The sequence below is a fragment of the Cucumis melo genome, chromosome 1 (genome assembly GCF_025177605.1).
Source record: "Cucumis melo cultivar AY chromosome 1, USDA_Cmelo_AY_1.0, whole genome shotgun sequence".
NCBI lineage: Eukaryota > Viridiplantae > Streptophyta > Magnoliopsida > Cucurbitales > Cucurbitaceae > Cucumis > Cucumis melo.
In genome coordinates this window covers 24,438,169-24,453,278 of record NC_066857.1, presented here as the reverse complement: position 1 = coordinate 24,453,278, position 15,110 = coordinate 24,438,169, and the positions used below count along the sequence as shown (strand labels likewise).

General features: G+C 34.5%; 2 protein-coding genes across 8 annotated transcripts; both read left to right on the top strand.

Annotated features, from left to right (window-relative positions):
- The first annotated feature begins 839 nt into the window (after positions 1-839).
- On the top strand, positions 840-5,253 carry LOC103497532 (pentatricopeptide repeat-containing protein At5g48910). 5 transcript variants are annotated; one of them, XM_051090521.1, is made up of 3 exons: positions 840-2,892; positions 3,687-3,840; positions 5,108-5,253. In XM_051090521.1, the coding sequence occupies exons 1-2, from the start codon at positions 981-983 to the stop codon at positions 3,752-3,754; spliced, it is 1,980 nt and encodes a 659-aa protein (XP_050946478.1). In that variant the 5' UTR covers positions 840-980; the 3' UTR covers positions 3,755-3,840; positions 5,108-5,253. The 5 variants fall into 5 exon arrangements, with proteins under 5 accessions (XP_050946478.1, XP_050946507.1, XP_008457970.2 ...); XM_051090550.1 differs by lacking the exon at positions 5,108-5,253 and adding an exon at positions 4,330-4,347; XM_008459748.3 differs by having other exon boundaries at positions 841-2,892; positions 5,061-5,253.
- A 3,437-nt stretch (positions 5,254-8,690) lies between these two features.
- Positions 8,691-12,753, top strand: LOC103497530 (putative kinase-like protein TMKL1). Of its 3 annotated transcripts, none has more exons than XM_051081658.1 (3): positions 8,691-10,692; positions 11,224-11,850; positions 12,421-12,753. In XM_051081658.1, exons 1-3 carry the CDS (start codon positions 9,216-9,218, stop codon positions 12,423-12,425), a joined length of 2,109 nt encoding a protein of 702 aa, XP_050937615.1. In that variant the 5' UTR covers positions 8,691-9,215; the 3' UTR covers positions 12,426-12,753. The 3 variants fall into 3 exon arrangements, with proteins under 3 accessions (XP_050937615.1, XP_050937620.1, XP_050937612.1); XM_051081663.1 differs by lacking the exon at positions 12,421-12,753 and having other exon boundaries at positions 8,693-9,948; positions 10,141-10,692; positions 11,224-12,038; XM_051081655.1 differs by lacking the exon at positions 12,421-12,753 and having other exon boundaries at positions 8,693-10,692; positions 11,224-12,038.
- Positions 12,754-15,110: the final 2,357 nt, after the last annotated feature.

Genomic DNA, 15,110 nt, shown 5'->3' with positions numbered 1-15,110 from the left:
AAGTGTCTAGACAAGGTGAAATACAAGTTTCATTAGGTGAAGTTCAAGGCAAAGAAGCACGCATATTGTTTAGGCATTCAGTCTAGACTTGAAGGCTTCTGAACCTATTACAAGCTCCTTGTAGGCGAATTTGCAACAATACGACATAACGTTAACAACTTGGGCAAATGAAAAGACGATGGAATTTCGGCCACGAAGCATGCCCATGAAAAAATAACATCGTAGAAGCTCTGCCCACATTTTCCTTATCTACCATCGTTTCTTTGCATCTGCAGAGATCAAAATTCTTGTAGTCACTCCACCCTCATATATTAATGTTAAATTAAGTATTTATATTTAAATTGAGAAAAACATTAGCCATTATGAATTCAAATACAATTAATGTGTTTAAAAATGGTTTTGGAACCAAAAGATTACAAAATATACTGGTCGGTAAAATTAAATATTGCGATAAATAAGCATTAAAAAAGAAAAAGCAAACTTAAACCAAGGAAATTTGAAAGATTTTGGGAGGGTTCTTACTTAGCTCTCGGCCGAAATGAGAAAAGTTTTGAGGGTTTAGCACGTTCTGTGAATATCAAACAATTGGTATTCTAGAGTTATTTTGGTTATTTGCTATATATCACTTCATTTTCAATATTTTATATATAAAACCTACTATTTTGATGATGCAATCGATTGGGAGAAACAGAGAAATTTCATTGAAATAGTTTTTTAAAATTTGAGAAGAATCTCATGATCGATCTCGACCGAGATTGAACTAACCAACAAAACAAAATTATAAGTTTTTCGAGGTGTGATATTTTTTAAATATAAAACTAAAATGATGGTGTTACATTGAAATTGAAAAAACATCAACAAGAATTGTGGAGAAACTCCACATTCCATAAGCAAGCCAATCCAATCCACTGAATTTGCTGATCATCTTTCTTTCTGTCGTTGCTAGACCCAAAACCCAAACCTAATCTTCACAACTTTCCATGAATTCCACAATTTACAACCCAAACCGGACTCTCAATTCCTCAGCTCAACCGCGATTAATCCTCTCAAAAGCATTAACATCATGCAAAACACCCAGAGACTTGAAGCAACTCCACGCCAGTTTCATCAAAACCGGTCAAATTCAAGACCCTCTCACGGCCGCTGAAGTGATTAAATTCTGTGCATTTTCATCCCGCGATATCGATTACGCCCGCGCCATATTCTGCCAGATGCCGGAGCCCAATTGCTTCTGTTGGAACACCATTTTGAGAGTTCTTGCTGAGACCAACGACGAACATCACCAATCGGAGGCGTTGATGCTCTTTTCCGCAATGTTGTGCGATGGGCGTGTGAAGCCCAATCGGTTCACTTTCCCTTCCGTGTTGAAGGCGTGCGCTAGAGCTTCGAGGCTTCGAGAAGGGAAACAGATACATGGGTTGATTGTGAAGTTTGGATTTCATGAGGATGAGTTTATTAGTAGTAGTCTCGTTCGGATGTATGTTATGTGTGCGGTCATTGAAGATGCGTATTCTCTGTTTTCTAAGAATGTTGTTGATTTTGATGGGTCTTGTCAAATGGAGTTAGATAAGAGGAAACAAGATGGTAATGTTGTTCTGTGGAATATAATGATTGATGGGCAGGTTAGACTTGGGGATATAAAGAGTGCTAAAAACTTGTTCGACGAAATGCCTCAAAGAAGTGTAGTGTCGTGGAATGTGATGATATCGGGGTATGCACAAAATGGGCACTTCATAGAAGCCATAAACTTGTTTCAAGAAATGCAGAGTTCCAATATTGATCCAAACTATGTGACGTTAGTGAGTGTTTTGCCCGCCATTGCAAGAATTGGTGCACTAGAATTGGGCAAATGGATCCATTTATATGCGGGAAAGAATAAGATTGAGATTGATGATGTGCTTGGTTCTGCTCTGGTGGACATGTATTCCAAATGTGGTAGCATTGAGAAGGCACTCCAGGTCTTTGAGACGCTGCCTAAGAGAAATGCCATTACTTGGAGTGCCATAATTGGTGCATTTGCTATGCATGGTCGCGCAGAGGATGCAATCATTCACTTCCATTTGCTGGGAAAAGCTGGTGTAACGCCCAATGATGTTGCTTATATTGGAATTTTGAGTGCCTGCAGTCATGCAGGGCTTGTGGAAGAGGGTAGATCATTCTTTAGCCACATGGTTAAGGTCGTTGGGCTACAACCAAAAATTGAACACTATGGATGCATGGTCGATTTACTAGGCCGTGCTGGGCATCTGGAAGAGGCTGAGGAACTTATCAGAAACATGCCAATTGAACCAGATGATGTAATATGGAAAGCTTTGCTTGGTGCTTGTAAAATGCACAAGAACCTAAAAATGGGTGAGCGTGTAGCTGAGACTTTAATGGAGTTGGCTCCTCATGACAGTGGATCCTATGTTGCTCTGTCAAATTTATATGCTTCTTTGGGAAACTGGGAGGCGGTTGCACGGGTGAGGTTGAAGATGAAAGAGATGGACATTAGAAAAGACCCTGGATGTAGTTGGATTGAAATCCATGGAATAATCCATGAGTTTCTTGCAGAAGACGATTCACATTCTCAAGCTAAAGAAATCCAGGCCATGTTGGGAGAAATGTCCATGAAGTTAAGGTTGAATGGCTACAGACCAAACACCTTAGACGTGTTTCTCAATACAGATGAACAAGAGAAGGCAAGGGCCTTGCAGTATCATAGTGAGAAGATTGCAGTTGCCTTTGGACTAATCAGTACAGCCCCAAAACATCCGCTTAAGATTGTTAAGAACCTACGTATATGTGAAGACTGTCATGCTTCACTAAAACTCATTTCCTTGATTTACAAGCGTCAAATAATTGTGCGAGACCGAAAGAGATTCCATCATTTTGAACACGGGTCATGTTCATGTATGGATTATTGGTAACTTCTGAGTCATGGCCATTGTCTTTGCACAAAACTGTAGAAGATCGAGTAGTCATTGTGACATAAGGAAAACTCGGCCCCTTTTTTCCCTGTCATTTGTCTCATGGAATGATTTATTTATTTACTCGAGGCAGTTAGGAGATCGCTCTACAAGTAGAAGATTTGTTGATCAAAACTATTTACTGAATTGCATCAGTGATTACTTACATTATATTATAACTGGGATGTGAGCCAGCTTTATAGTAATGGCTCACCCCAACTAATCATCAAAGAAAAAATCTTGTGCTTACTTGATACTACACTGTCTCTGCAAGAGATGGATTGGCTGAAGTGTTTTCTCGAAGCTGAAAACCAAGGCAAAAGATGTATTCATGGGGTTAGGGAGAAACTGTATTTTTCTCTGAAACTATTAGCTATCTGTAGCTCTGTGGAATTGTTGCTTAATGAGGACTAAATCAGCCCTCTTCCGGAAGTCAACTCCAAGAGATAATGAGGATTTTTTCAAATATTGAAGCCCTTACCAGTAGACCACCCAAGGAGTTCAGTGATCTTAATTTTAAATTCAGATATACTCAGAATCTAGATAGTCAATTTCTTTCCAACTGTTGCATCTGATGTTTACTAGAAAATGTGCTTTTAAAAGTCGGCCTCATAGGAAAATTATTTGTTTTTGCTTCATGTTGTTGATCATAGCTGAATTAGTTCCTGTGCATGTTATTTCTTAACACTTTTCTTCGAGTACTGATAATTCTGCGTCAATGCCAATCTCATCAAATAGGTAATGAGGATGCTTCCACCATGCTGAACAAAATCTATCGAAAGAAAATTTGTGTTGCTGATTTCTGAAATGAAGGGAGTTCACAAAACCTGTGGGAAACACTTTTTAGGTGAAGGGAAAGCAACAAGCATGAAGTTTTGACATCATTATTCAGGTCAGAAAACTTGTTTCTGAATTGAGACGTGTTAATAATTGCATTGTCTTCTTTATGACTCAGAAAAGATTTTGATTGGGTGGAAAGTTTTACTTGGTTTGAATTTTAAGCTGGGACATAAAAACAGGATAGCCTATTTGAGACCATGAAAAATTATTCATGCTTCTTGCTTACTAAGATGCTTTTTACATGGAAAAGTTATATTACAATGAAAGCCCCTTTCGTTAGTACTTTTTTGGGCCAATCAAATTATGGATTGCCTATACGAAGAAAGGGAGCCTTCTCAGTTTGAATTCAAAAGCCTCTTTTTCCACAGCCTTTTTTCTTTTCTTTTTTTTTTTTTTTAAAAAAGATTGTATATTTAAATAATTTTTGTTAAGTACCTTTTATTTTTTCTATAATATTTGGAAGAATGTGTACTTTTTTTTTCTTCTTCTTCCTCCTTACGTGGGTTGATGAAGTTGACTCGTCTTTTAACGGACCTACTAGGCAAGGGTTGATTTTGAAGAAAAGAAACACAAACAACACACCCATGTAACGTGGTGAGTTGAAAATTGAAAAATATACGAATACATATATTTAGATTCTATTAAAATAAGTGAAATGGCAGTTGTTTTGAAATTATTTGTTTGACTAATAAAATTAAATAAGTTGGTAATAAATGATTAAACTACCTATAATGAGGAGCTCTTTAGACCCACGTTATGGCCTATTATTTCAATCATTTTGATTTAGATTTAAAACTAATTTCAATTTTTAAATGGGGTAGTTAAGAATATGGTTAAACACATAAGAATTTGCAGATATAATAAAATTTTAACTTCAATTCTTGGAATTTATCGGTGATAGATGCTATTTTTAGTAGAAGCTCTGGGAGTCTATCATTCATAGATTTTACTATACTTATAATTTTATAATAAATTATGTACTAAGTGTTAGCCCTTCTTATCATCCTTTTAAATTCTGGTTTTTTTCTTTTTATTTTGATTTTTATATTATGAAAAATTATTTTATCTTGGGTCATAAATATTAATATTTTTTTTAGATAAGAAACATTTCACTTCAATAAAAAGGTGATTACAAAAAGATCGCTAAAGGGTGCGGTGTGTCGTGGGCATACTTGTCCAAGACATTGTTTGCCTATGGCCTATGTCCGATTATCTCCAAATCGCTTTGTCTTTATGTATTTGGTAGTTTAGTCTATTTTTTTTTATTTTCAGGTCGTCGAGTTAGAGAGTGAAATTTTGGCATTTTCATATGTAAGCAGGCCAAAAATGCTAAAACGTATTATAGGGGAGGCATAGTAGTTGAATTCCCGACAAAGCCTTGTCGCACTCTTTGTAAGCTTAGTTTTTCTTTGCAATTGACAGTCTTCAGTGCTTTTATTTATGATATTTTCAATGATTTTCTTTCTCTCTCACGTTTTATAAAACAATTTTCTCAAGAACGTGAAGGGAGACTACATTATATCGCAAGTTTGTCCGCGACTTTTGGATTTTGTACGATTGATTTGTTGACAGAGAAGAAGGAGTGTCCCACAATTGTATTTGAAAGGCTACGATTGGGACACGGTGTCCGATATAAACATTAACATTTAGGGTGCGTTTGGGAGAGGGAAAGAGTTATGGGGGAAAAGGATTATGATAATTCTATGATTATGATAATCTTGATTATGATAATCTTAGTGTTATAATAATATATGTTTGGGAGAAATGTTATTATTGGTAGTGTTATGGTAATATGTGTTTGGGAGAAAGAATATAAAAGGTAGTGTTATGATAGTATGTGTTTGGGAGAGAGATTATGATAGTAGTGATAATAATATGTGTTTGGAGGAAGGGTTATGATTGTAATAACTTAAAAAATAATAATAGAATTTAGATTGGGTTATTTGGGTAGGGTAATGTAGAATTGTAAGAAAGTAAAAAAGAGGATAAGATAGGGTTATTTAGGGATTAGGGTTACCCTAATCCTCATTTATCATATTCCTTGGGCCAAACACGGTTTGGCCCAATTTCCTAATTTTTTTCCTCCTAAAACCCTATCCCAAACACACTCTTAAAGTATCATGATTGCCTTTTGTTGTACATTTAAGGAAAAAAAAAAAGGAAAGAAAGACCGTGCGCATGTCTTACAAGTTAATTTCTCTACCAAGATAGCTATTAAATTGAGTTGGTATTTTCTTTTTACCATTCAATCACTCCCTTTTTGTTTTTACTTTTAATTTTTCAAATAAGTAAATTTAGTCCTTTGAATTTAATTTTATCATTTTTACATGAAGACAATAATAAAAAAAAACAATAGTTTTCATTTAAGAAAAGAGGTCTTTTAAAAAATATAACAAAGCGGCAAAATATTTACATCGTATAAAAAAATTTCGAAAATAAAAAGAAGCTCATAGGTTCATAATAAAAAATATAAAAAATGTTCCATCAATTACGTCAACAACGGACGTAATATGTTTGGTACACAATCATTTAGATTTGATTATTGTTTGGTACACGATTGTTTAGATTTGGTCGTTTAGATTTGGATATCGAATCTAAACAATTTATTTTTTAGATTTGACTATTGTTTGGTACACGATTATTTTTAGATTTGGTCATTTAGATTTGGATAGCAAAATCTAAACAATTTATTTTTTTCAATTCTATCGTTTAATTTAATTATACGATCGTTTAGATTTAATCATTTAGATATATGATTGTTATATTTGGCTACCTCAAATCTAAACAATTTTTTTTAAAAAAAAAAATTGGTACACGATTGTTTATTTTTTTTTCTCAAAATTCTTTGGTATACGATCGTTTAGATCTGACTAAACAATTCTTTTTGTATTCTTTTGATACATAATCATTTATTTTTTTATAAGATCATTTAGATTTGGCTACTATTCAATCTGAGTGTTTTTTTAAGATTCTTTATGCGCGAGCTTTTAGATTTGGTTACCTTAATCTAAACGAGTAAAAAAAATTAGGAAAAGAATAAAAACGATGGAAGGAAATTGCAGCGAAGAAAAAAAGAGAAAAAGAAGAAAGATGATAGAAAATCAAATTTAACCAAATCTAAACGACGTAATAAGAAAGACGATAAAAAAATCGCAAAGGGAAAGAAAGACGGAATGACAAACTTGAAATATTTAAAAAATGGCTAACTTTATGAATTTTGTTACACGGACTATAAATATTTTAATAGTTTGTTATATTTATGAAAATTTACCTTAAGAAAAAGACACATATTAGGGATATATTTGTATGCTAGAAAACTTACGAAAACTATTTTTCTAGCAAAATTATTTTATTTTTGTCAAACTTGGGGTGCATTGAAGATCCAAACTTCAAACATCCTCGGATTGTCTTTGATCAAAAATTGAAGTCTAATATTGGAACCCTAACATTCAATATTGCCTCATTATCTTTTGTCTAAGTAGCACACCCCATTTCCCGACTTTATTATAAAGTAAGTTGATAGGCTGGAAAAGATAATAATTTGAATAAGATTGCTTTCAAAAGATCATATACAGTGCTTCTCCTTTATCGTCCCATAATAAGATACATAATTATTTGTTTATGTGAATGTATTTATTGATTGCCAAACATTGGCGTGAGTTTGAATAGGAAAAATGCTGGAGCAAGATTTGGTTGGGATCTTAGATGAGACTGTGTTTAGGAGAGATGTTAGACTCTCATGCTCATATAGCTGTCATTCTCTAGTGGCGTTCTTTTAGGTTAGGATGGATGAAGTCAATATAGTTGGGATCTGACAAGGCCCAAGTAAATGCTTACAAGAATTGGATTTCTTGTTTCTATCTCCTTCAATGAATCGATATCAGCAGGAAGAACACATAACAAGCTTTGGTTTGAACTTTGGGAAAACAATTCCAATTGTTCTAAAACTTTTGGTGCCAAATAATCAATGTTCAAATTTATGGATATCAGCATCAATTCCAACATCAAGTATGATCGAGTTAAAATAATTTATATCTTGAATGATTCAACGTTTCTAATATAAGAAAGATAGTTGAATATTAGTTGCTCTCAATATAAGTTTGATTCCAATCAAATTTAGGGATAATCTAATGGAGGAATCATGATAAAGGTAAGCGTTTTAGGGGAGTTTGAGAAAAGTTTATTTGAGAGGTGTGAGTTGAGGGAAGCCAATCTCTTTGACTACGAGAGACTATTTGAAAATTTCAGATTAAGAAAGATGTATGTGATCGATGAGGCATATATTTTGAATGTTAAGTTTATTTGGGATTTGTGAATATTATTATGATATTTCTATGTGCTTTTAGATATTTTACGTATAACAATTATGTTGTTATGAACCTGTCAAATATTAATTTTTTTTTTTAGTATAATAAAAACAGAGAGATTTAAATGACACTTTCTAATAACTAATACATATTAAGCTATATTAAATGTCATGTTTGACATAGTGGTGAGATTGATAATATTTCCTATAACAAGTCCAATCATACTCAAATCCAATTTTAAAAGTAGTCAGGCATAAGTGGGCAACTAAGACATCTCTCTTTCAAATGGAAATATAACCTTAAGAAAAAGAAAAGTGCAAACTGATCCCCTTGAATAATTGATTGCATAAGGTATGGGTAAATCTTTTTAAATACACTTCTCAAATAACCACTCAATTGGTCATTTATATTTTAAAACATCGTATAAATGCAACACCGAGACTTGCCTTAAAATCCTCAAACTTAAACCAACAATTTCCTACGGTGCTGGTTCGGGACAAACATGGATGGCCCACAGCAGCATGTGACCTCCATCACTCCAACTCTACGCTCTCACACTCTCACACTCTCACACTCACCGTCACCGTTGATCCTCATCACCATTTCCAATCAAAAAATAACATTGGGACACGTGTCGAGAAATAAGTACTGTTTGAGAGTTGAGACCAATCTACAGAGCTCCTCTGCAAGTATCCGTTAAAAAGGACGAAACCTTGGTGGGCTGTTCCATGGAAAATCTTTATTTCCTCTTTCTCCCCACCAAATTTGAAAAACCCAAAAACAAAAATACAAGAAAAATGAACCGAAAATATGCAAATTTCAAGGGCAAGCGTGCAGAACGAAAGATGGAAAATACAGAAAAACACATACTAAAATAATTTTAATAATACCTATCAGGTTACCTATTTCAAGATGTTCTTACTCTATCTGATGTTTGTCTTTGTACAGATCGAACGGTGGAGAATATGGGAGGAAGAGTAATTGGACTATCAGTTCACTCGTAGTCAACAGTCTGTCAGCTTTTCCAGTAAAAAAGAGAAAAGAAACAAGCTCTCTTTTAGTGATTCTATAAAACCACACTTGACTAACTTTCCCATTTCTCTCCTCTTTCTCCACAGTCATGGCGATTCTGAAGCATTTTTCTCTCTGCATTTCCCTCTTCTTATTAATCAGAGCCCCTGTACGATGTGATTCCATACATTTCCCTTCTTCTTCTTCTTCTTCTTCTTCTTCTTCTTCTTCTTCTTCTTCTTCTTCTTCTTCTTCTTCCTCCTCCTCCTCCTCCTCCTCCTCCTCCTCTTTTTCTTCTGATGTTCAGCTTCTTTTGGGAAAGATTAGAGCTTCACTTGAAGGAGACACTCAAAACTTGCTTTTATCTTCATGGAATTACTCTCTGCCTCTTTGTCAATGGAGGGGACTCAAATGGGTCTTCACTACTGGAACCCCGCTGGTCTGCAGTGATTCTTCTTCTCCACAATGGTCTAATCTCACTCTGTTCAAAGACCCTTCTCTTCATGTTCTCTCTCTCCAACTTCCATCTGCTAATCTTACTGGTTCGTTGCCTAAGGAGCTTGGTGAGTTCACTATGCTTCAAAGCCTCTATCTAAGTATAAACTCTTTGACTGGAACCATTCCGCTTGAACTTGGTTACAGCTCCTCTCTTTCTGATATTGATTTGAGTAGCAATCTTTTAACGGGAGTTCTTCCACCTTCGATCTGGAATCTGTGTGATAAACTTGTTTCTGTCAGACTTCATGGCAATTCTTTATCTGGGTCTCTGCCGGAGCCGGCTTTACCAAACTCCACCTGCAGAAATCTGGAGGCTTTTGATTTAGGCAACAATCAGATTTCAGGTACGTTCCCAGAATTCATTACTAGATTTCCGGGTCTTAAAGAGCTTGATCTTGGGAAAAATTTGTTGTTTGGACAAATCCCTCAGAGCTTAGGCCAGCTAGAGCTGGAGAAGTTGAACCTTTCAAACAACAATTTCAGTGGAATATTGCCTGTTTTTAGTAACTCAAAGTTTGGTGTTGAGGCTTTTGAAGGGAATAGTCCTGGGCTTTGTGGGGAGCCTTTGAAAAGCTGTGCAGTACCTTCTCATTTGAGTTCAGGCGCCATTGCTGGCCTTGTTATTGGCTTGATGACTGGCACAGTTGTTTTAGCTTCGTTGCTTATTGGTTATATGCAAAACAAGAAGAAGAGTAGTAGTGAGAGTGAAGATGAGATTGATGAAGGAGAAGATGAAGAAAATGGTGGCAGTGTCGGTGCAGGCGGTGAAGGAAAACTCATTTTATTTCAGGGTGGCGAGCATCTGACATTGGATGATGTCTTGAATGCTACGGGGCAAGTTATGGAAAAAACAAGCTATGGCACTATATATAAGGCAAAGCTTGCTGATGGAGGGACCATTGCTCTGAGACTGCTGAGGGAAGGTAGTTGCAAAGACAGAAATTCTTGCTTGTCTGTGATTAAACAATTGGGAAAGATTCGCCATGAGAATTTGATTCCTTTGAGAGCTTTCTATCAAGGAAAGAGAGGAGAAAAGCTCCTCATTTACGACTATCTGCCAATCAGAACTTTACATGATTTTCTACATGGTATGCACATTCTCTTACGTTTCAATTTCATGGATGAATATTTAAAAATAGTTCCTTATCTTTGCTTTCTTCTCGATTTTCCATCCTTTTGAAATCAGGAATTTGCAATAATCATTTTGAGTTGGATTAATGAACATCATACTGCTGCATATTTTTGGAAGTGGCTACTTCATTGAAGATCTGATATTCGAAGTTTTACCAAAATTCTGAACCATAGCTTTTGTAAAATTGAAAAACGTGGCAATTGCAGTCAATTAAACAGAAAAAAACTGTACCTTTGTGTTGAGCATCTCTCCATATACTCTTCCAAGACAGAAGTCGAAACTTCAAACCTAATCATCTGTAATTGTGTCATATACGAGCTTTCTAGATGATTTCACTTCCTCATACAAGTCTTGCAGATGTCTTTAGTAGTTAGACTAGAAAATGGTTTGTCTGAAGAATTAAACTCACAGATATTCTAAAAGTGAGGGTGTTAGTGTTTGTATACTACTATTTAACATAGAATGTGTGGTTTATGATTGATCGCAGAATCTAGAGCAGGAAAACCAGTGTTGAACTGGGCTAGGAGGCACAAGATTGCATTAGGCATCGCCCGGGGATTAGCCCATCTTCACACAGGTCTTGAAGTGCCCATTACACATGGTAACATTAGATCAAAAAATGTGCTTGTGGATGACTTCTTTGCGGCGAGACTGACAGAGTTCGGGCTAGACAAGCTAATGATCCCATCGGTAGCCGATGAAATTGTCTCGCTGGCAAAATCAGACGGGTACAAGGCACCGGAGCTGCAACGGATGAAGAAATGCAATTCAAGAACAGATGTGTATGCATTTGGAATCTTATTATTGGAAATTCTGATTGGGAAGAAACCAGGAAAAAGTGGAAGAAATGGAGAGTTTGTGGATCTGCCATCAATGGTGAAAGTGGCAGTTCTAGAGGAGACAACGATGGACGTTTTCGACGTGGAGGTTTTGAAAGGGATTAGAAGTCCAATGGAAGATGGAATTGTACAGGCTTTGAAGCTTGCAATGGGTTGCTGTGCTCCAGTGGCTTCAGTAAGACCTTCCATCGATGAAGTTGTGAAGCAGTTGGAAGAGAACAGACCAAGAAACAGATCTGCTCTATACAGCCCAACAGAAACAAGAAGTGAAATCGGTACCCCATTTTGATCCTTTTTTGTGCCACTTTAAAATCATGATGTGCTTCACTGATACCATTATATTCCTCCCTTCTTCACTTTCTTTTTTCTCTTATATTATTACATTTTATTCTAACATGAACTTAATTGTATTACATGCTGATAGTGTTCATTCATGCTAGTAATTAAGAGGTATTTACAGAAATTCTTATGGCCTCGGTTTTCCCTTTTTGCTGAGAAATATCCTCGTCACATGGAAAACTACTTCTTAGATGAGAAGTGATACCTATCCTCTGTAAACATGATTGAAGTCTGATTATTGAGGAGTCTTGGTTAAATTTTTTATGGCAAAGAAATGAAAACTTAACTTTGTTTGCTCATTAGAATTTGTATTTATGCACTCTAACAAAGCTGATGAACTTTAAAAGTTGTATAAGCTTTGACATGTTTGAGAGTAATTCTAATAATTGTTAGAACTTTAAAAGTTGTATAAGCTTTGACATGTTTGAGAGTAATTCTAATAATTGTTAGAGTATGTAGTACTTGAATATAAATATAATAGTTTGACATTATGTTATTTAACATAGGTTGATTTCTCTTATATTTAAAAGCCCAATTGGAGATATATCATTAAGAGGTACGAATTTTCATCCCAAATCTTGAAGTTTAAAACAAAAATCAGATTATGACATCGTGGTTAGGGATATTGAATGAATGCAGCACGTCAGGTCTACCTACTCATCAACATTATTTTTCATAACTATGGAACTAAAAGGTAGGTGTGAAATTGAAGATAAGAAGCAGCTTTCTGTTAGAAAATGACTGACAATTGTTTACAAGAAAATGTAGAGAATTAAAGGGACCAAAGAAATCATTGTAAAGGAAATAAATGTCCCAAGTTTTCTTGCCTTTTAACTCAATGGATGTGTGGGCTCGATACCATAATTTGCCTTTACTTTATTTAGAAAATTATTACTTTTGCTTTGGTGGAATATAATTATGGGGTCACTGCTTTGAAATAAATAACGGCTGCTTTTATATTTTATTTAAAGATAAAATACACTTTTGATCTCCGCATTGAGTAGGTGTCCATTATGAAATTTTATAATAGATATTTTCAGTTCCTAAGTTTGATTAATGGTTCTGAATGATCTCTAAACTCATATGACTATTAGTTGACTTAATAGTTTGTTTACTAAACCGTAAAATAATGATATGTAATTTAGATTTTATTAGGTTAAAATGTTAGATGGTTTAAAATGGTTAAAAAGGAATGAAAAAAACTAATCTTTTAGTTTTTTTTTTCTTTTTTGGATCTTTATGTGATTTCCGGGTACCCCCACACAACAAGAAGATTATGTTTATTCATCTTTTCTCCGTAAGTTTGTTCAAAATTGCCGATTTACTGTTTTTTTTTTTCTTTTTATGGAATTGATTGATAAATGATGAAGGTTAGTTTAATAAGTGGCAAAAATAAAATAAAATAAAATAAAATAATTGCATATATAACACAACGATAAAATAATTGCATATATAGCACAAAAATAGTAAAAGACTAAAATACCCGGTCCAATCGCCATTTTGGACGTTTCTTGCCGAATTTCTCAAATTTAAACCTGTCGCTGATAGTATCTATTCTTGTACATGAAGAATGAATGATTAATGAATCTTTGATGCCTTAGATCTTGTAATTGGTCCACATATTTTCCACCTCGATCTGATCAAAGTGTCTTTTTACAGTTTTATAATTGAATCTCAACATCAACTTTATATTCTCTGAACTTTTCAAGAGAATCCGACTTGTGATGCAATATTCATACTGTTCTTGAATGTTGACATTCATTGGTCCACAGAGGTTCGAATGTACTAGTTCTGATGATATTTTGGTTATGAGACCTTTTTTCAATAAAAAATCTTTTCGTCATTATTCCTTTTAAGATAAGACTCACATGAAGGTAAAGAGTTATCTTCTAACTAATTTAAAAGTCTACTCTTAACCAATCTCCCAATCACATTGAGATTTATGTGATCGAATCTTAAGTACCATATATAGGTATTAGAAGAAATCTCTTCGTCTTTTATGCTAAACATTTTAGTATTAAAGACAAATTTGCTCCAATTGGTCTTAACTTATATAAGTTGTTTATAAGTATGGCAGAACAAAACTGAACGCTTTTTCTAGAATAATGAACCTTTTATTTATTTCAAAAAATATTTTATACATTTGTTCTGAAATACAAGAGATAGATATTAATTAAATTTCTCAACTTTTTAAGAAACATACAAAACAATTTTAAGTATGAAATATCTATTAAAACAACTTAGATCTCTCATTTACTTCAACAATATTGAAGTGCATCATCATGTCCAAGACATATTCTCTAATAGAAGTCCATTCATTCGCTTGGTGTAAATGTGCTTAATAACTTCGTGTCTGAGGGACCATGAAGGCTGACCAAACATTTCTATCAATGAATCCATAAACTCTTTAGCCGTAGCTAAGGATTCATGTTTCTTTCCTAAAACATCAGATATGTTGGCAAGAATATAGACACAAGCCTTTTCATTAGCCTTAACCCATCAATCATGTGAGTAATATATAAAAAACATTTGATTTATCTATATGAGTAATATATAACATAATCAACACTTTGACTTTTTACAACTTTGACTATTTTCATCAATTTTGAGCTTTCAAATATGAATATGTATTCATACTTTTAATATTTAAATCACATTTAAACATAAAGTTCTATAACCGATGGCTATATATCACATATATTTGTCGGTTTCTCTCTCTCTCTACCTAATTCGAACAATTCGAATTATTCCAACATATTGTTCTATGTTAATTCCATATGACCTAGCAGGAGACCCTAATGGACCTATAGATCATGGACTTCAACGATCCGAGATTAACTGCCTAAACGCTTTTAGAAATCAACATTCGTTAACTAACGGGTCATTTCACTAAAGTCGCGTAGTTGCACTCCTCTCACTATAGATATATTTATGTCCATCCAATATAACCATGATCAATAAGTTAATCCTTTACAGGTTGTTCGTAACCTCGGCTAGGTTAAAATACCATTTTACCCTAAGACTACATTTTGTTCCTTAAGTCCCACTGATCCACTATTGAACATTTGATTTAAGGTCCAACCTATAAACCGAATCCCTCTCGGGCCAATGAGAGGGCAGGATCTCTTATTCAAAACTTGGATTCAGTCCTTAAGGGAACAACCTATCTACTAACCCTAAAATGGGTAGGAGTGAA

Bases quoted from the DNA above. Each gene is read 5' to 3' on its own strand.
- LOC103497532 (XM_051090521.1), top strand. From the start codon at position 981: ATGAATTCCACAATTTACAACCCAAACCGGACTCTCAATTCCTCAGCT. The intron at 2,893-3,686 runs GTATGGATTATT...CTCATCAAATAG, and splicing joins TGAACACGGGTCATGTTCAT to GTAATGAGGATGCTTCCACC.
- LOC103497530 (XM_051081655.1), top strand. From the start codon at position 9,216: ATGGCGATTCTGAAGCATTTTTCTCTCTGCATTTCCCTCTTCTTATTA. The intron at 10,693-11,223 runs GTATGCACATTC...GATTGATCGCAG, and splicing joins TTTACATGATTTTCTACATG to AATCTAGAGCAGGAAAACCA.